Genomic DNA, 20,788 nt, shown 5'->3' with positions numbered 1-20,788 from the left:
CCACCCACCCACACTCATTCAAACTCATGTAGTATAGTATGTAGTGGTTGCTATAGTGATTGTGAGCACTGGTGTCAGTATAGCTACCTATCTGAGGCCCTGGAGTCAGCTGTTGATGGTCAGCTTCCTTCAAGGTAATATCTTCTCCAGAAGGAAGTTGCCTGCTTGTCCTTCTGTCTCGGTAGGTCAGGTGCTAGATGAGAGGGCACCAATGAAGGTCATGCTTCACTACCTTTTGTCCCTTTCTGGCAGACTTGTGTGATCCCCCAGCATCATCTTGGCTACCCCATCCAGAGGGTGCTGTCCCCCGTGGGGCTTTAGTAGCAAGGTAATATCTTCTCCAGAAGGAAGTTGCCTGCTTGTCCTTCTGTCTCGGTAGGTCAGGTGCTAGATGAGAGGGCACCAATGAAGGTCATGCTTCACTACCTTTTGTCCCTTTCTGGCAGACTTGTGTGATCCCCCAGCATCATCTTGGCTACCCAATCCAGAGGTTGCTGTCCCACGTGGGTCTTGAGTAGTACCTGACAGCTGTTAGTCACAGGGGTCTTTGCCTGCTGGTACCTTAAGTTTTGGGAGTCCACCCTTGACTTATTGACTTAATGGCTATATTGTCATGGATTATAGAAATAATCCATAGGGTGAGTGCTCAATTCCAGGATTCAGTTATTTAGCTTGATTAACTTAAAATGGAGTTCTTTTGGCTAAGCTGTGGTCTACTGATGATCATCATTCACTCGCATTCACTCAACACATTTTATCACTTTACAATTACAATTTCAATGCAGTTTTAACAATGATCCAGGGTTTAACTTCATTCTACAGGGAGTACATTCCTTAAGAGTTTAAAAGTATAACATATAAAATACAAAATGCCATGGTAAAGATGAAATATGAAAATGCACTGTGAGAGATGTATAAAAATGCAATGTGAGGTTGTGAGGATCAAAGGCTACTGGGGACAGTAAGTGACTTAAGTTAGCACAGGATATATTTACATACTTTGCAGTGGATATTTTAGTTCTTTTTTTTTCTTCAGTGACACTGCGCTTAAGTGATATGTAGATGTAATTTCTAGGTTTCTCCTACAGAAAGCCATTTCAGCTTTCTGGCTTGCTCTGAGTCTTGCCAGACCCATGCAATGAGTGTGCTAGGTCTCTGCCAATACTCAGAAGGAAAATAAATGCCCAAAATGGGGCAGGGGCAGGGTTGCAGGCAAGAAGAAGCTTCTGTTATATCCATGTCCAGAAGGGAAATATACAAAGGGGGCTTTCTGCTACATATAGACATGCCCACTGAGCAGTAATTGGCTCTAATCATAAGTAAATTTCCTACCTGAGAATGCAAGCAGCAAATTAACTCTCAATTTATCTACTGTGTAGTAGCACATGTGTAGACACTGGACTAGGAGCATGTTTGCTCCTGGGCAGCAGGGGGCAGAACAGTGCTCCCTGCCACCCAGGAGCTGCCTGGGGTGGGCTCTGCCATTGGAACCCAGGCAGGGACAATGTCCCCCTACCCCAGTAGCAAGGAGCTTCCAGACCCTGCTCCTCAATCACAGGGCTGAGGCTGGGAGATGCTCTCTCCCAGCATCAGCTCCATGGCCACGGGGCCAGCACTGGGAAATTCCTCTCTCCCAGTGGCAGCTCCGTGATTTCAGGGCCAGCCCTCTGATCTGCTCCCATGTCCCTGCATGTGTAGACACATGCCCAGGAGAGTATACTCTCGAGTACTTTAAGAGTAAACTGCTCCCAGATTATTTGTACATGTAGACATGCCCACTGTGTAAAAATTACTTTCTCTTGTTAGTTTTAAACCTTTGTCCTACTAATTTGAGTGGATGCCACCTCATTCTAATAATATGGGACTAATGGATAACAGTTCTCTATTAACTTTGTCAATGCCCTTCATGATTTTATAGACCTCTATCACATTCCTCTGAATCCTTTTCTTTTCCAAACAAAAGATCCCTATCCTTTTTTAGCCTCCCTGATACAGGAACTGCTCCCTGATCATTTTAGTTGCTCTTCTCTGTACCTTCTATAATTCTACTGCATCTTTTTTGAGATGTGGAGACCAGAACTGTACACCATATTCAAAATATGAGTGCGCTATTGATTTTTATAGTGGCATGATGATGTTCTCCATTTTGTTTTCAATTTTTTTCTTGCTGGATGCATCTACACATGTGCTTTAATGCATTGTAGCCTATTATACTGTGCATTAAAGCATCACATAAAAACTGTGAGATTATGCTACTACACAATAAAATAGACTACTGCGCATTAAGTATAACATGAAAAACATGTGCATTCATTCCTGCACATTTAAGGCAGCATAATTGGCATCATGGCACCACTGGGGAGGATTCAGTGCTTGAGTCTCCTAAGTACTGATAGTACAATTTTGTTTAGTATCTCACATTGGAGGTGCTAAATTTAATGCACATTAGAAAAAAGTACCTTAAAGCATGTGTGGGTGCACTCACTGATTCCTAAGATTTTTTATTGGCATTTTTGGTTGCCACAGCACATTGAGCTGATATTTTTAGAGAGCTATCTACAGAACTCAGCATTTTGTAGGTATAAAGTTATTTTTCCCCATGTGCATTACTTTGCACTTCTTGACATTGAGGTTCATTTGCCATTTTTTGCCCACTCACTTAGATGGTGAGATTTTTCTGCATCTCCTCTCTGTCAGCTAGGGATTTGAAACAGTGAGATAGACTGGAGAAGATAGTTTGCAGAATGTACTGAGGCTGTTTGTTAGGGTCAAGACTTGATTCCCTGGAGTTCAGCATACTCTAAACTCATTGGGGAACTCTGCTTTTTTAGTTCCTTCTAGTTTGCTTTGTTAACACACTTTATAATTTTTTTAAAAAATCACCTTTTTCAGTAATATAGTGAATATCCTGATGATTTTTCCCCTTAGGGACTCCCTGGAAATGTAGAAATATTATAAATTTGTATCAGGAAAAATGTACAAGGAAAAGAGCTGTTATGTTGTTTCTGTTACATTCTTGGCTCTGCTGTTTTGTAGTCATGGCTGGGAAATCATGCCTTTTTCATTTAAAGGAATATCATTGACCTACATTTCAGATGCATGAAAAATTAGGTTTTGCAAAACTAACATCAATAAACATGTTTCCAAAATTATTATATTGTTAATCACAGTGGAAATTATTTATCTTTCAAGGAATATCTTGCCATCCAGGTTTTGCACCCACAATCTCAGTTTCCAGGCAATGAATGAGAACCACAGTAGGAAAGTGTTTAGAAACTGACTGACAAGAAATACTGAGTAGTTTATATAGCAATTGTTAAAAGTGAGTGACATGCAGAAAGCAAACAAGCAATATAAATGCTAAATAGTAATACTGTTTAGAATGTTTTAACTCTAATAAGTATTAAATTTAACCTCACAGCTCTTATTTTATGCATACTGGAAACTAGCACATGGTTCAAGAAATAGTTTATCTTCTAGGTATATCTCCACTTTGGAGTGCCTTTATCAGAACCCTCATTAAATGAGGATTAATTTGTTGTATGTTCAGGTGCTTTTATAGCACTCTGTAGCTGTGCACTTCTGTCAGGGTACAACTGTAGAGCACTTTCAAGGGCCTGATTGTGCAACACACATGAGTACTGTCAATGCCCACAATGAAATGCAGCTCTTCATTGCATAGCAGAGCTATACCAGTTCATCAGCCAGAGAAATCTTGTCTGTGACATCCATGAAACTGAACTAACAGAACATCAAGAAAAAGACATAACTTTGAAATTTAAATTTAATAATGATGGTGTTTCTTGTTTTCTTGGTTGGTTTTATTTTGATATACATTATGACATTCCTTTAGAAGAAATCCTAGAGGTTACTACTGACCTTCTTTTAGACCCCTGCTACAAGAAATATATTAATTTTAAAAAGAAATGCATATCTCTGATCTTCAACACCATCCTTTGCTAGCTTGACAAGATCAGTAAGGGTCTGATTGCAATATTGTTATTCATAGTGAATAAGTCCCAATGGGATGTGTCTCAGTGGTTGCCAATGGGACAACAAGCAGAGTAAAATTTGTTCCTTTGTGAATAAGGGGAGTGCAGTTTGATCAAAGAGATCTGGCAACACAATATGTTTCTGAGAGAAATTCTGAAGGCCATATTTTTCACCTCTTGATTCATTTGTGTTTTCAACTGAAACCCTGTATGTAAAAACGGGTAGTTGCACAGCTACATGTGGGGTATGTACATGTAACTATTTACTGTATTTTACTCTGCAGTTATCTAATTTGCATGCTTAAATGTAAGTTAACTTCACATGTTGTTTTGCCAGTGGTCAAATCTGGTATTTTATCATTTGGTCCTGAGCATTCTCAGTCTAGGGATTTGTGCTACTAGCTTGTGTTGCTGCTTTACTCCAATTTTCAACTACATTACAGAGCCAGCATAAACAGCTAACTTGCTGCTTTATTTCACAGGGTAATGCTTTAAAGTTACAGGCCTAATCATTATTAATTCATTTGCTGTTTATTGATTGCATTAACATTAGTCATAATAAACACCCCTAATATTAATGTAGATGCATTTCTATAGTACTTCAGGACTCCTAGTACTTCAGGACTCAGCCTTTATTAACTGGACCATTACTTACAAGGTGTTACTTTTTGAGTAAATAACTGCATGCTTTTCTCCCCTCACCCTTCCAGTAGTAGGGAAGAGAAATACACGTAAATTCTGGACTCAATTTTGAAAGTAGCATCCTTTTTACTGTAAGACTGTGCCTCTTCCCCTCCTCTCTCAATCCCTCTGCCCCAACTCTGAACACTGAAAGGGATAAGTTGCCTTCAAAATTTGACAGACAGTCTGAGCCGTTATTCATTCAGGTTCTCTGTGTGTAATGTAAATATTGTATTCCCAGAACTGTCATGTTAGACTTCGAGAAGTGTTTATCTCCTTCAGAAGTATGGTTAATTTGATAGTTAGATTTCAACTGCAATGTTTGTAAGAGTTCTCTGAAGGCTATGTTTATAGGTTTGGTTCATGTTTTCACTGTGTCCCACTTCCAGGCAGCATGGAAGGGACAGTCTTCCAGCTTTCACTAGCAATAATATATTAGACAGTTTGAAATGAATAGACAAGCCTCATGACTTTTATGGCACAACATAGATTTTAGATTGGACTCTTTTATAGGAGACGAGATTACTGAATTTATAGAATTTCAGCTTCTCTGCACTTCACTAAAACTGTTGCATGTCTGCTCCCAGTGTTTATTTCAGCAGAAAAATAGACTGTATGTACTGAACTGCCCTTGTCATCTTGAATATCATTGTGCTTTCTTACAGCCTGTGACCTTATGAACCAAGGCATTCTGGCCCTTGTCAGCTCCATTGGCTGCACGTCAGCAGGATCCCTGCAGTCCCTGGCAGATGCCATGCACATCCCTCACCTCTTCATCCAGCGTTCAACAGCTGGGACTCCAAGGAGTGGATGCGGGCTTACCCGGAGCAACCGAAATGATGACTACACCCTCTCTGTCCGCCCGCCTGTCTATCTAAATGATGTCATTTTGAGGGTGGTCACAGAATATGCCTGGCAAAAATTCATTATTTTCTACGATAGTGAATATGGTAAGTATTTATTTAGCAGGGTGATTGTTATCAAATCCATCATTCTATTGGAATTGAATTAAATCTTTAAAATCTTCCAGTAGATTACATTTTGCCTATAAGCATTTATGGTTGTGCTAGCATTTCACATAAACCTAGAAAAATCTCTCTAAAATCCATCAACTTTTATAGCTGTGTTTGATAATTCTTTTGATAAAGTTGGATGCTAAATGCAGAACTTATCTAGCCTTCTATCTTGCCAGTGTTTATGAAGTGTAAATGATTTTAATGAGTCTTGTTGTTTGCAGTGTGTAGAAATAGATAATGATAATACACCTATACAATTTTACATTTTGAGAAGTATTTATCAGATGGTGAACACTTTTTGTTTATTGACATCTTTTGTAGAATAAAACTTTTAAATAGTAGCATAACTAAAAGAGAAATCTGAGGAATGGACAGAATTTAGTGAATACACACTTCCTAGATAAAACTGTAGAAATATAGAAACGAATACTGTCTTCCCCCTTTTTTTCAAATGTTTTGGAGTGCCCTTATTGATACACAAGTGGTGCTGAACTGACATTCCTCTACCTACAGAACAAATACAGCTCAAGAAATAGTGGTATAAATTAGTCCCAACTATATGATTTTGCATGTCAATCGTGTTCTATAGGGATTTCTTCTAAGGTTAGAGTAAAACCAGATGCCTTAGTATAGTCAGATAATGTATATGCTAATGTTATCCTTTAGTCCAAAATTGTTAAAAAAAAAAATCTAATTCCTACTGATGTAGTTGTTATTCACGACTGTCCATGAATAGTTTGCATAGATGTTTTTAAAGTTATTTTCATTTTAAATTGTTTGTGAGCTGTTTACTTAAGCAGACTGTTTACTTAAGCAGACTTAAGTATGACTGGTAAACCAAGCCATTGTTATTGATTTTGATTTTTTAGTAGATGGTCAATTCTTATATTAAAACAGTAGAAATAATGAATAGCTAATAATTATTGCTATTTATAATAATATAGCATCTAGAAGCCCCATCAATGCCAGAGTCCTATTGTAATAACTACTGAATATACACATATATGTGCACAGTCTTTGGTCTAAAGTGCTTATAGTAGTAAATATTGATATCCATTAAATGAACATGTTTATGCATCTAAACATAAGTATTATATGAAAAAGCCATTGCAAAAATATTGATGCCCACAAAATATCCTTTTGCATACGTTTTCATGAACAAGAAAGGAAAAAATATCACAGTAAATCAACTATTCAGAATAAAAATGTTCCCTTAATACTGTTTTTCTAATATTCAATAAGTTCTGACTGAGATAGTAATTTAGACAACCCTGGCTCCTAGGTTCTTTATCTCTCCTCGCAGATGTCTATCCACTAGGAATAAGTGTGAGATCATGTGACATCTGTAGGTATTATAGGGCTTGGTAGTACTGCCCTGCACTCATATGCCTACAGGTGGTGACAGGGTAGACCTTGGCTCTGGATCACCAAGTCTGCCAGGAAGTGGATCTTACATTTTCTCACCTGCTACGACTTTGACCTATATATTCCTGGAAGGCAATGCCCATGGTGATCCTGCCTGGTCTTGATCTCTGTGTCTTCTGTGGGGCTCCAAACCTCTCCTTTACCCCAGCCTAGCCTCTCCAGATGGTGTTTTACGATATACTTCTGCAACCAGGTTGCATTGATGCCTGTTGTAATCTTATTTGTCCCTACCCCTGGCTGTCCTAGTACCTCTTTTGGGTACAGCCTTCCAGGGGCCAGTCTTGGCCTGTGCTCAAAAAAAAAAAAAAAATAAACAGCAAAAAGAAATCACAGAAACCCTGACTATTTCTCAGCCTTCTTGTCAGGCTCTGGCAATGTCCCCTTTTCTTGTGATCAGGTGCTCGACCTCCCAATCACCATAATTCAGGCAAACAATCCCTTAGTCCATTCTTTGCCATGTGTTAGCTGACCCTGCACCCCTATGAAAGTTCACAGTTTATCTGGGGTCTCCTGCATGTGCAGGAAGGCTCTACCTGTGACTGTAGATTTTTTCCTTCAGGCCCTACTCCAGGTCCTCTGTTGGAAAAACTCCAGTCCGGAGATTCTCTCAGGCCTTGTGGACTCCCTCGCTCCGGATCCTCAGCTGTAGCTCCACTCCGGAGATTACCACTAGCTGCTTATTTGCAGGCATCCACCTGCCTCAGGGTCCTTCCGCAGGCATGTTCCATAGTTTCTGCCTGCTGAGATGCTCAGCTGCTCCTCTCTCCCTGTGGCCTGCAGGGAACTGACCCCTCTCTGCCCCTCCCCAGGGCCAGAAATACCTTTGGGCGGCCTCCCTCCGCCAATCCTGAGTGAGATGCTGCTCCGGAAATTGGGTGGGTATTTTCCTTCGTTTCCAGGCTGCAGCTGCAGCCCTGCTGGTCCTCCATGCTGTAAGTTCTGTCTCCCTCCTTCACAGACGGTTAATTAAATTAGTATCCCACAAGCTTAAACATGATATTCTACAGGAGACTCCTTCCCAAAAGCAGACTCAGCCGCTAAAAACACAGAGACTAAGCCTGTCCTTGTCATAATAACTAGTAGGCAATATTCTTTTGGTGCCCTCAAAGATACTTTTGGGAATTTTCTGTACAAACACAAGAAATACCATACTGGAACAGACAACTCATATTTAGTTTTTCACAGTCAGTCAAATACTTCAGAAAAGGGCGCAAGTTCCTGTGGTAGGAAGATGGAAGAGGGTCTGCCACCAACCGATGTCTCATTTTAAACCTGTATAGGTACAGACTGACTCAAACCCTGAAGCTAGAGATTTCATTTTCATTCTAAACCTTTGAAACTTGTTTTGAGATAAATCTGAATAATCTCATTAGCCATATAACTTTACAATCCCTCTTTCAGTTGCCACCTATGTCAGCACGTTGCACAGTTTAATTGTGGATTTTGAGAAACAGCTTTTCTTTTAAAAATTTTGAATGTGCCAGTTTCATTGGATGTCCTCTTGTTTTTATTATATGAAATGGGGAATACAAATTCCAGATCTACCATCCCAACAACATTGGTTATTTTGTATATTTTATCCCGTCCCCTTTTATTCATGTCCTTATGTAAGAAAACAATCCCAGTCTTTAAATTTTTCTTCTTGTGAGTATTCTTCCATGCCCGTTATTAGTCTTGTTACATATATCTAAACTCCCTTGTAGAGGGATGATCAGTATTGAGCATCATATTTCAGATGTTATTATTGATTTATACAATAGTGTTATCACATTGTCCATATTATTCTCTATCCTATTCTTTAAACATTGTATGTTTTTCTGTAACACAGCCACGTGTTAAAAAGGGCCTTGCATTGTGCTGTCAAAAGAGTGTAATTCAGATTTTTTCCCTCTAAATAACTTAGCATTTATACACTTTAAATTTAATCTGTCCCTGTGTTGCCCATTCACCTAATTTTCTTAGATTCTTCCCAAATTATTTGAAGTGCTCTCTAAATTTGGCTAAAGTTAAATAGCTTTGTATCATCTGCAGATTTTGCCATTTCGCTGTTCATCCCCATTTCCAGAAACTGTTGTGAACAAAAGCAGTTTGTGCTGAAATTCCCTGATGAATTGGGATCATGAAGCAAACTTTTGGTCAGTTTAATTTCACAAATAGTTCCTTTGAAGACAGTATTGAGTTCACAGTGGCCATTTCTCACAACATATTTTTAATAAATATAATACTTTGTAAATTATGGTATTGATCTCATTTGCTTCTCATTTGCACTGGGCGCATGTTTCACATATTATTAAAGTTGTAAAGGACTTTGACTGTGAAAAATTCTCCCGTGAGTGCTATATGTTGTTATTCCATTTAATCTGACCTGTTGCAAAGGGCGGGGGCCCAAATCAAGTTTTTTAAATATTTTCACATCATGAAAATACATTATCTTGTGTTGCCATGGTTTTATGGTGATAATTTTTAATGCTTTTAAGTGAGGAAGGACATCTTTGAAATTTAAACCTTTAACTTCCCTTCAGTTATTTAAAGGCACTAGGTCAGGTATTCAACTTGTCATTTCCTACCAAGGTTGGATCAATGTTGCTCTCTCTGGAGCTTGCTCCCTCCATTTGCAAAAAGACTATCACTGTAGAATTGTTTCTGCTCCCTGCCCATACTGACCAGAGACCCAATTCTGCTAAGATTCAATACACATCTAACATTAAACAGCCTAAGTATTCACATAACAGTTAATGAGACTTAAGCACCTGCTTGAAGTTTAACAAGTGTTTATATGCTTTGCTGAATAGAGACAGTACTGGCATTATTCACCTATTTAACATTAATAATAAACTTTAGTGTTTTGAAGAATTAAGGTCTATCCACAAAGCCAGATACCAATCTTCATTCTACCTTTATATATAAATATATATGCCATAGTCATTATTCCTATGGATACTTATACATATCTCCACAGTATAGATTCTGTAACATGGATCTCTAGAGTTTTTTCTTCCTTTGCGTCTAGTTATTCTTTGAAAATAAGAAAATGAAAATGTGCTGCAATAGAACAAATGGGCACCTCAGCTTCCTGCCCTTGTGTTCACACACACCTCCACCCACCCACTGACATGCACATGAACACCAATAGCTATCCAGCCAGGCTAGACTCCAAAGTAAATACTTTGTACCTTGAAGAGGGGCTGCATCCATTCACATATATAGTTATCAATGTCATTGGTTTTAAGTTCAATGCATTGAAATGGCTTTTGACTTTTATCTTGCCTATTGGCGATTGCCTTTCATTAGTAGAGTGAGAAAGCATAATTTATATTTGGAATGATATACTTCTGCAAAGCAGAATGTTGCTTGTGGTATATTTTTTTCATCAAATATCCCAGATCCTTTCTGGATATAATTGGATCAATGCATTCAGCTTTTAACAGAACAGAAAAAAGAGTCCATTTTTCTAAAGCTTTTATATCCAGCTAATAAAAGATGCGATTCTACTTAAAACTTTTTTTTCCAACAAAGAAAGTTGAAGTCCTAGATGAAATATTCATTTCCTTCAAAGTCCTAATTAACTGTGTGAATAGGAAGTGATTCAGAAGCCTTACTTTGAAACCACTGACAATTAAATTTTACATTGATAGTGGGGTTTTTTTTCAGAATTAAATTTACAGGATATTGACTTTAAAAAGTTACTTACCTGTAATTAAAATCAAGTCTCATTGTAGTCTAGTTGGCATATCTGGATCGAGCTATTTGTAGGAAAGATTTCAATAAGTAATGACAAGTCTTAACCCTATGTTCAGTGTCAGTGACTACTGCCTTCCCTGTAACTAATGAGGAATGATAATACAATGTGCATGGACACACATTTCATAGGGGAAGCAGGCAGGCAGGAGAACTTCTGAACGGAAATCCTTACTTATTTGGTCTTTTTTTTAATTTAATTTGTTGTGGTAATCATATTTCACATGTATTTAGTGTCCAGAAAATAGTGATAACAGATATGCTTTAAGGCCTCAGAAACTGAACTAATTTGATAGGAAAATTAAAGAGTTTCTCCCCGCTACCCTCCTATTTTATGACCCTACTTCTACTAGAAAAACTTACAGTTCATCCGTTTGCTGCACAATTCCTGCTTTCTTTGCCTGCATTATAACTCTGTGTAAAAAGGGCAGCCTTCTGATATTAAAGGAACATTAGTATTAAACAAGCCTTTGTTGAAGGACAGGAAATGGTAACTATTGGGTTAACCTGATACATTCTAAGAAAAAAGGTGTTTTGTAAATGTTTGGTGTGATTCTGCTTGTACTTGTAGATCTACAGTAACTCAGCTGGCTTGAAGGAAATGGAAATTGCAACCTTGTAAACCTGAGTATGGGTAGAATCAATCCCCTGTCTCCTTTAAGTCACTATCTTTTGTAATTTGTAACGTCACAGATTTTGGATTGTGTCTAGATTCAACGCCCATTGAAATGAGTGGAAATGATCTTTTTTCAATTCAGGTGTAAATTCTTTCAATGAAAGATAAAACTGGATTTTATGTGCTATATCTTACAGGGAAATGACTACTACATGACAAAAGATTCTAATCTGGCCAAATTCAGATCTTTGAAGTGTTATATTTGTGCATGACTGGGGGTATGCCCATGATGAATAGTGAATCCCCAAATATTAGTGTGAAGAAAACCCCCCTTTCACATGAATGTTTCAAAAAGTGAGATAAAGAAGGGGAATTAAGTACTCATTTTAAGTCTGAATATATAGAGATCCACCAGCTCTGATCATTAGATCGGTAGGCTACAGCAGCAGGGGCTGTGCCTCTGGTTGTGAGGGGTGCTAGGCTCAGCATGGTGCTCAGGTTCCTCCTTCAGATTCCTAAACCCTGCCTGTCCTTCCCCTGTAGGTGTCCACAACTGGTTGAACTGGCGGGGAACAGGCGCTGGAAGGAGGAACCTTCATTTTGCCACTGCTACCCCCAGCTGATGCAGGAACAGGGGAGTCATGAGTTGCTCCTGGTCCACTCTCGTAGGCTGCATGGAGCAGATGTGCATGAGCCAGTGGTGGCATGTAGGTTCCTCCTTCCAGCACCTGTTCCTGGCCAGCAGAAGACAGGGAGCAGAGGTTGGAAAGTAGAAACTACACACCACTGGTGCTGTTGTTTCTGGCCAAGCTTGGAACCCTAAACAGCCACTCTGCATAGCCCGTGGCTGGAGTGGCTGTCAGTGCGGGGGCGGAGTGTTGGTCCCTCTCTCTTTTATGCATCTTCTCTCTAGCTGGCTCCCTGCTGACCTGGGATTTCCAGCCACACCTTACTCTTATCCTTTCCTGGTCTGAATGGTAGCATGCCATACTCCTCTTTATTAAATCATGGATATACCAATGGGAACAGATATGTTTTTAGACTGTGCTAACTCTTTTACATGCAGCTAAGTGCATTGTGTTGCTGAAGTGAACATTTGCATTTTGATGTTTTCCTTGTGGCAGTAAATTCTGTAAAGAACCCAATCAGTCATTTCTAAAGAATAACTGAGAAATTTCTGCCATTTTCCAATATAGACCTCTGTACAGATCTAGAATGCAAAAAGAGCTATTTCTGCTGTTTGTATTTGTTTTTTTATTCTTTGTTGGTGTCAAGGCATCTAGAAAGATTCTCTGCTTCTTTAAGGAGATGAAAAGAATAGGATTGTTTCCAAGGAAATTCATATGATCTTATTTTATATTCTTTTTTCTGTTGTCTCTAAAAAGCATCCTGCATTTTGTATACAATAAAAAGGGGTGCAAGGGTGCTCTTGTGTATAGTGTATTCAAATCCACCCCTTTGTTTTTTAACTGAGCTGCTGTATGTAAAAGATGATGCAGGGCACTCATTATTGATATACATAGCATTTATTTTTCTAAAGGATAATGCATCTATGCTTGCTTATTCTGTGGCCTTCATACAAAGACCACATGTTTTTGCGAACTGATTTGTACTGGTCTCCAAGAGTCTGACTTAATTTTTTAGGATGAGATTCACAAACAGAATGCAGGTGTGATGATATGAAGTGTTTTATGCCTAAAAGTTCTGGCACTGGCTCTAGAAGTTTGATCAATTTATGAACTGAAGTCAGGTGCTTAACTTCCTTACTCATTACATGACAAGAGTTAAGTATTTAGGATTCACTACACTCAGCACAATGGATATGGGTTGGGAAATGGAACAAAGGACAGGAAGGTGAGGTATAAGCTAGCCAGCCCAAAACACTGGAGAGAGGGATGTGTTTGAATTCATGCCAGCTCCTGAGCACCTATTTGAAATCTGCAGGTCAGTGCCTAAGAAAGACTGGAATTCAAAACATGGAACCCATGCTCAGACTTAGATTCTTAAGTTACTCCTTCAAGAACAAGCGACTTTCTCACTCTTACCTAGACAGTGGTGGTGCTGCCCACACTTTGTATAATAATCTAGTGGTTAAAGCACTTGCCAAGGAAGTTGGAAAACCCCAGGGGAGGATAGTTCAAACTCACTTCTTATATCTCTTATAGAAGTACCCTAACAACCAAGCCAGAGGCTGGGTAACGTTGTCCTGGGGGTACTCTCTGCTCTTCCTGTTGAATCTATGAGAATGTGCAGAAAAGAAATCAATATTCAGTGGGCCAGGGACAAATAAGCAGAAGGAAGCATGATTCTACCCCAGCAAAATGAGCACTACTGTAGGGAGATGGAGAAGAGTCCTATGTTTAGGTCCCTATGTCTAGGACTGCTTACACATTGTTTCATTAAAGAGGCATTGGATAAAATGTGCATTCAGTGTTAGAAGCAAGGGCCAGAATCTGGGTTTCTCCACTTCCCAGGGGAGTGCTTTCTTTACTGGGAATGAAACATAAAAAGCTATGCTTCTTATTGCTTCCTATTTTTCTTTCTTTATGAATCTTCATTTCCTTTCTGTACTGTAACACAGCTTCAGCAGGGAAGGGGGCAAGGAGCAGTAGGGTAGGTTGGAAGTGGGGTGGAGAGTGACCCTACTGCAGGTCTGGCTCTGGCCTTTTCCTGAGAAGTGGGAGATGTGAGTTTGAACTCCTATACATATAGAGGACCCAGGACCAGGTCTTCTCTTTCCTGGATAAGAGCTCTAACCACGTCACTATTTTATAAAAAGTGCGTGGCTCCACACCATTACCCTGGCATCCCTTGCTGGACATGTTTGTAAAAGGAAAGTGGCCTGGGGCTGTCATTCAGTGCCATCAGAGAGGAAGAGGCATGCTTGGAGTACCTTTGGGTCAGGTCCCACCGGGGCAGGGTCTTCGAAGTTTGTGAATCTTAGAAATGTAAACAGAAAATAGGCATTTACACATTCAGCTCAGCCAGGATGGCAGCTTCTCTGCGAACACAGCGTGGCTGAACTTCAAGCACCTAAGCAAGCTATGTGGTGAAAATATCAGCACTTTTTGTACGTAAAGGTTTTCTTAAAGGTTGTTAGATGAAGATTTTATGGATCTCTACCTTGAACTTTCTTTCTTTTTTTTTACTAATAATCTGTAGGATTTTTTTAAAACTATAGTTTGTGTTAAATCCTTAAATTTGAATCCAGTCCTCATTACTGCTGTCCAGGGCCAGGCATAAGGGTTAAAATTAAATGATGTAAAATATATATCAGTAAAAAAAGTTTGCAGATTGTCAGTAAAAAAAAAAAAAAAAAAAAAAGTTTTCTTGAGTTAGCAACCCCGCAGTTGATTTACAGGGAAACTTCAAGCTCAGTCTGAAAGGAAGAAGAGAAGCAATATGCAGACACATGAAGGGCTGCGGAGACCCAGAATGTGAGGGGAGTGTTTACAGACCAAGGAGACTAGGCCTGGAACCACCCAGTCTGAAAAGTAGGTTTGTGAAACTGAATCAAAAGCAGAGCTCTTTGCAAAGGACAGGCTTAGTGAATGCAATCTGAATGAGGAATATGAGTGTTTTCCGGGCACAAGGTGTAAAGGAATTTATTGCTGGAACTCAGAGGGAAATTGAGGCAACCAGTCCAAAGGGCACATTGGATGAGAAGAGGAGCATTTTAGGACAGGAGCTATTCTTCTTGACCTTACATTCCTGAAAGCCTTTTTTAAATGTCAAGAAATATTCTGTAGAAAATTCTACTGTAATTTTTTCTTGCATATCAACTTTTCAAAAATAAACAGTGAATGACCATTCATGGAGAGAGACACTTGGAACCATAACATTTTCAAATCATTTAAAGTTTAATGCAAGTTTAATAAAGGCCCATAAAATGATCACATTCTCCTTAATCGATTGCAAATGCTCATAATTACCCAGAGGCTGTTTTCAGCTGCCTGATGACTATAATATTCTCAAGTCTGTCTCCAGACAGTCTTAAAACTGTTTATTACTCACTTGGCTACTTGCCAGCTTCCTGCACTCTCATTTACTTCACTGTGCCTCAATAAACATATAATTAATTCAAGCTTATTATTGAACTATTTTCTTTGCATTAGTACATATTTTGTCATCCAGATAAGAAAAGAAACATATATTCATCACTTCTGCAGCTTGGAATAAAATGAAGTGATAAACTAAGTTGGATTTTGTTTGTAAGAAGTTCTTTAACAACTTTTCCACTTGACGCACCATTGAATCCTGAAATGTGCATTGGTTCATTTTCAATTTACTTGAGTGGAGAGTTACTGAGGTAATTAAACACTGTGGTTTATGTCCCCTGAAGAAAAATTACTGTACTTTTGTAGATGAAAAAGAAATTGGAGAATACTTTGAAAAAGTCCTGCAAGTCCATAGGTACATTTATAGGAAACAGGTTATACATCAATATGTAATGTAAACTTTGAATTGTATAGGTAAATTAAAGCCTGAACAAGCAAAGCACTGGGAGGTTTTCTACTAGAACTGTTGCTGCTATGATAAGGGAGAAAGATCGAGCAGATTTTTTTAAAATCTTCAAGCTTTATGCTGGTAGACCAAGCTGCATGTGTTTTCACAATATCTGCATAGACTAGTACAACAACATGAAAAGTATACCTGTAATGGGATAATTAAATCTAGAATTAATACCCAAGGAGATTTTACACATATATGAAATATTGTTGCTGCTTGCAAACTTTACAGTTAATTCACACTGGGCACATCTACACAAGACATTTCTTGCACAGTTGACTAATTAACTGTGCAGTAAGCATCTCAACGTCTGCATGTGCACTCCTAACAGGGCGCACAAAATTAATAAACTCTGCAGCAAAGTTGTACTTGTAAGTACTTGCCAGTATTTACTGCCTGCTGTGGAGTTTTTTCATGTGCAATAGCACATGTGTAGATGCCAACCAGCTGGGTGGGGCATGAGGGTGCTTCAGTGTTGAGGCTGCCTGATGACTAGCCCCACACTGAAACACACTTGTGCCCCAGGCAGCTCCTCCCCAGCACATTGGGTCTAGTTGGAGCAGCCCCAAGCTGCCTGCCAACTGGGGCTGTTGCAACCCAACTCTATGTACTGTGGTGGGGGCGTGTGTGCAGACGTGTGCCCAGGGCAATAAATTGTGGACAACTAAGCTCTGCAGTATATTGCTGCCCCCTAATGGCAGGTGTAGATGTGCCCAGTGAGGCCAATATTTTCAAACCTGGTTGCAAGTAAGAAAGTTTGAGCACCTATAGTTTCCACTAGATTCAGTAGGAGCTTCTGAGTGCTCAGTGATCTTAAAAGGCAGATCAACACTTGAGGAGCTTCAAGTTCAGCCATTGAAGCTTAAAATTTAGGCATTTGCCTTTTAAAAAATCTTCACTGGGTATCTAAAGTTAGGTTCCTACATAATAAATATTTAATTTATCACCGGTGCCTCAGTTTAATGAGATTGTCACCACAAAAATTTGGCTTGTTGAATTAAAATTGCCATGGTTCAGTTTTAAGGCAGGATATGATGTATATAAGCATCAGAAAAGTGAAATGTTTTGAAGAAAAACTGACAAAACATTTGGATTAAATCCCAAGAAAGGAGAGGAGAAAAGGAAAGGATTTTATTTTTAAGAAAATGCTGGTGATTAAAACTTTATAGTGTGAGCATTAGAAAATGTTATAAGCTGATTGGTGACATTACAAATATTTGATACAAAGGCTTTGGGGATAAGCTAATTACACTTTAGTCAGTACTATAACAAATAACCTTATCATTTAGGGCAGTGGTGTCAATGTCAGCTGGTCCCTTGGTCTAGATGTAGGCTGCAGTAGTCCTCATAGGCCAGATCTGGACAGCAGTGGAGCAAGTAGCATCAGGAAGCCACAGGGTTTAACTCAGCTACAGTATATACCCCAGTGGATCTCTATGCTGCAGATTTCAGTAGTGAGCTCTGCCCTACCAGGAACCTTTCAGGCTGTACCTTTTATGCCACTGGCTTAAGGAAATCTTGACTAGCAAGATCATTTCTTTGGCCATCAGTGTCTCTACTGAAGTAAAAAAAATAAAATAAATAACCATCCAAATTTGTTTTAAATTATTTTAATAATGATTAGGGGTTGAGCTCAACCAGTGATTCATAATAGGTAATTACTCAATCTGAAGATAGGCTTGACCAGGTTAGTAAAGAATACAGTCCAGAATGAAAGATATACTTACTCTGAGATTTCCAGATGGGAAACCCTTTCCATAACATTTAACAGGTTTACCTGGGTAAGACTTACTTTTCTAACAGAATACTTTCAGCTTCTCCAAAATAGATTTCCCTTGTAGGGACTAATTTAGTTAATACCACTGGGTATTTCCACACATGCATTTTACTGTGGAGTTGACTAATTAGCTCTTCAGTAAAGCATCACAGTCTACGTGTGTTTCTATATTAGGGAGTGGTAAACTAATTAACTCCTCTGTAACAGTCTTGGACAAATGTTATCCTACATCGGAGTAATTGTATGCGCTCAAACTCATGTGTACCTGTGACCAGGGCTGGCTGGGGCATGAAGGAGTACAGTGGGGGGAACTGCCTGCCACCTAGCCCTGCACTGTACTACCCCATGTCCCAGCAAGCTGTTCCACTACTTGATGCCACCACTTAGAGCCCAGGGCTGATCCCTGAGCCCCCTGCCATCCCATGGTTGCTCTGCCCTAATTCAGATTTCTGTAGTACCAGGCACACATGAAGTTGCTGTGCCCATGGCACATTAATACCATGTGTAGATGCACCCACTGATGACTGCTTTACTGCTACTGTACTCCTAACTGAACAAAAATGGGAGCCAGGATCACTGGGTGCTTCAAAAACACCCTGTACAAAAGACTGCAGAATCCATAGAATACAATTGCACTAGACACTAAAGAAGGAGATAGAGAGAATCTGCCTCTCTTCAGATTACAGATTTACTCTGTTAAAGTAAAAAATAACCTAGTCATACCAGCAATTTATGGAGTGTCTTAGCCAGGTGGACAGTGTTTGGCTGGTAGAAGCATAGCCTTAATATTTCATAGACATCAGGGCTGGAAGGGACCTCGGAAGGTCATCAAGTCCAGCCCCCCACCCAAAGGGCAGGAAGTCAGCTGGGGTCATAGGATCCCAGCAAGATAAGCATCCAGTTTAATCTTGAAGGTGTTCAATGAAGGCGCTTGAACCACCTCCAGTGGCAGGCTGTTCCAGACCTTGGGGGCTTGGACAGTAAAGAAGTTCTTCCTTATGTCCAGCCTGAAATGGTCTTGAAGTAGTTTGTGACCATTCGACCTCGTCATCCCTTGGGGCGCTCTGGTGAACAAACGTTCCCCCAGATGCTGGTGGTCACCAGCATCTGGGGAAATTCCTGAGGAAATTCCTTAGGAGAATTATGACTACAAACAAGGAATTAGTGAAAAAACCATGCCATAGCCAAAGTAGCAGCTGCCAGAACAAATATGGCTGGAGTGGCAATGCAAAATCAAGCTCATACTTAGATATTCCTAGCATGAATATCCTTGCCCCAAAGGCAAGGAAAATGTGCATAAATTTGCTCAAGCTGACCTCAGAATTGTCACAGTGTCTTACAACAGCTAGTGTCAACAGCAAATGAGTTTATAGATCCTAGGCAACTTCCATCACTTCCAGCACTCAGTCAAGATGCTCAAATAGGAGAAAAGATTCCAGGAGAGCAGGCTGTACTTTAAGAAGGTCCTCTTTAAGGGTGTAGGGCAGGGTGGTACCTTAAAGACAAACTGATTAAGAAAAACATAAACTTTCATAGGCAACAGCCAACTTTTCTGCTTTTGGAATATTTCTTCACCAAACGTGCATGTTCTGTTTTACATTCTATATATCCACACACAATTCTATTATTATTTACATGTAATATCATGCATATGGCTGTATCAATTTTGGAAGAGGACCCTGTTTAAAAAAAAAATCTATATTCATGGTGAATAATCTAAATAGAGAATAAGTTTATCGGGTGGAAGAAAGATGGCACTACCTGATGATGATGATGATGATAATAATAAAGTAAAGCCTATTCTCTGCCATTGTCTACACATAAAGGAATATTATAAGGTGTTCACTATCACTAATTGAACATTTGGTTCTCAAGTCTTAAAGTCATTAACTCATCCTTCAATAATATCACTGTAGATTTGAAAATATTTCCCTCACATTCTGCCTGGATTGTTCCCTAGCAAGGCTTATCTTCTGTTGCACTTCTCATTCTTCCTTCAAATCAGACTAGCTTGCTTGAGGTATTACAAGCAAATTTTCACATAAGCATCTGAGTTTAAATATATCTTTAATAACTTAACCTGACCCACTGTTATATGATTTGAATTCAGACCATCTAAACATATTCTTCAGTTACATAATGCTCCCTTTAAGCTCCTTAACACTGCTAAAAATTAAAATGAGATAGTCCTAAAGCTTTGTTGGTTAAGGTTCTTTTTATTGTATGCAACTTGCCTGGTAGAAGGGAACCCCACTTCTCTGTAAATAAGATGAAAAATTGTTATTGAATCATCATGATAAATCATTGCTGCCCTCAGCTTAAATCCAAACCATGTAATAAATATCAACATTCTTGTAGGAATATGGATATTTAACTCATGCTTTAAATAGAAATGAAATTTTCCTGAGTCCTGTGTTAGCTGTGCCTCCCTGGTGTACAGTAGATCTCTATAATTAATAGTTTCTGTCATTTTAGTCATTACTGTGTGAGGAAGGATCATTGCAGTCAACTTATAAACCTTTCTTGATAAGAATTTGAACAGCACCATTTGTTATACAATGGCTTTCCTCATCAACAGTACAAATAAAGTAGTCTTTTGTGTAAATCAGCCAGTGAATATTTATGACAAGTACATTCACCTTTTCTGCCACAACTGAATCAGGTGATATTTATCATCTGGGCAGAACGTGAGGAAAATATTTTCAAATCTAGAGTGAGATTATTGAAGGATGGGTTAACGTCTTTATACAGGACTTGAGAAAACCAATTGTTCCATTAGTGATAGTGAGCACCTTATAATACTTCATGTGTAGACAATGGCAGAGAATAGGATTTGCTTTATTATTATCATCATCATCAGGTAGTACCATCTTCCTTCCACCAGATAAACTTATTCCATATTCAGATTATTCATTGTGACTGTAGATTTTTATTACCTTCTTGGGAATTATTTTTTAATACAAACATTTTTTTTCAGTGATAAAAAATTTTCAGTACCTCTGCTGTTAGCTTACCTGCCCCCCCCCCCCCACCC

The 20,788-nt window shown here is 39.1% G+C and overlaps 1 protein-coding gene across 1 annotated transcript in view; it reads left to right on the top strand.

Moving 5' to 3' along the window:
- The window catches only part of GRID2 (glutamate ionotropic receptor delta type subunit 2), a 1,378,694-nt gene that overhangs the window by 785,647 nt on the left and 572,259 nt on the right, over positions 1–20,788 (top strand). The window contains exon 3 of the mRNA XM_025199482.1: positions 5,339–5,623. Within this exon, the coding sequence (XP_025055267.1) occupies positions 5,339–5,623 (285 nt within the window). The remainder of the gene's footprint in view (positions 1–5,338; positions 5,624–20,788) is intronic.

The sequence above is a fragment of the Alligator sinensis genome, unplaced genomic scaffold (genome assembly GCF_000455745.1).
Source record: "Alligator sinensis unplaced genomic scaffold, ASM45574v1 scaffold194_1, whole genome shotgun sequence".
Lineage (NCBI taxonomy): Eukaryota > Metazoa > Chordata > Crocodylia > Alligatoridae > Alligator > Alligator sinensis.
Note: the sequence above shows the minus strand (reverse complement) of the source record. Positions and strands in the feature narration are given on the sequence as shown.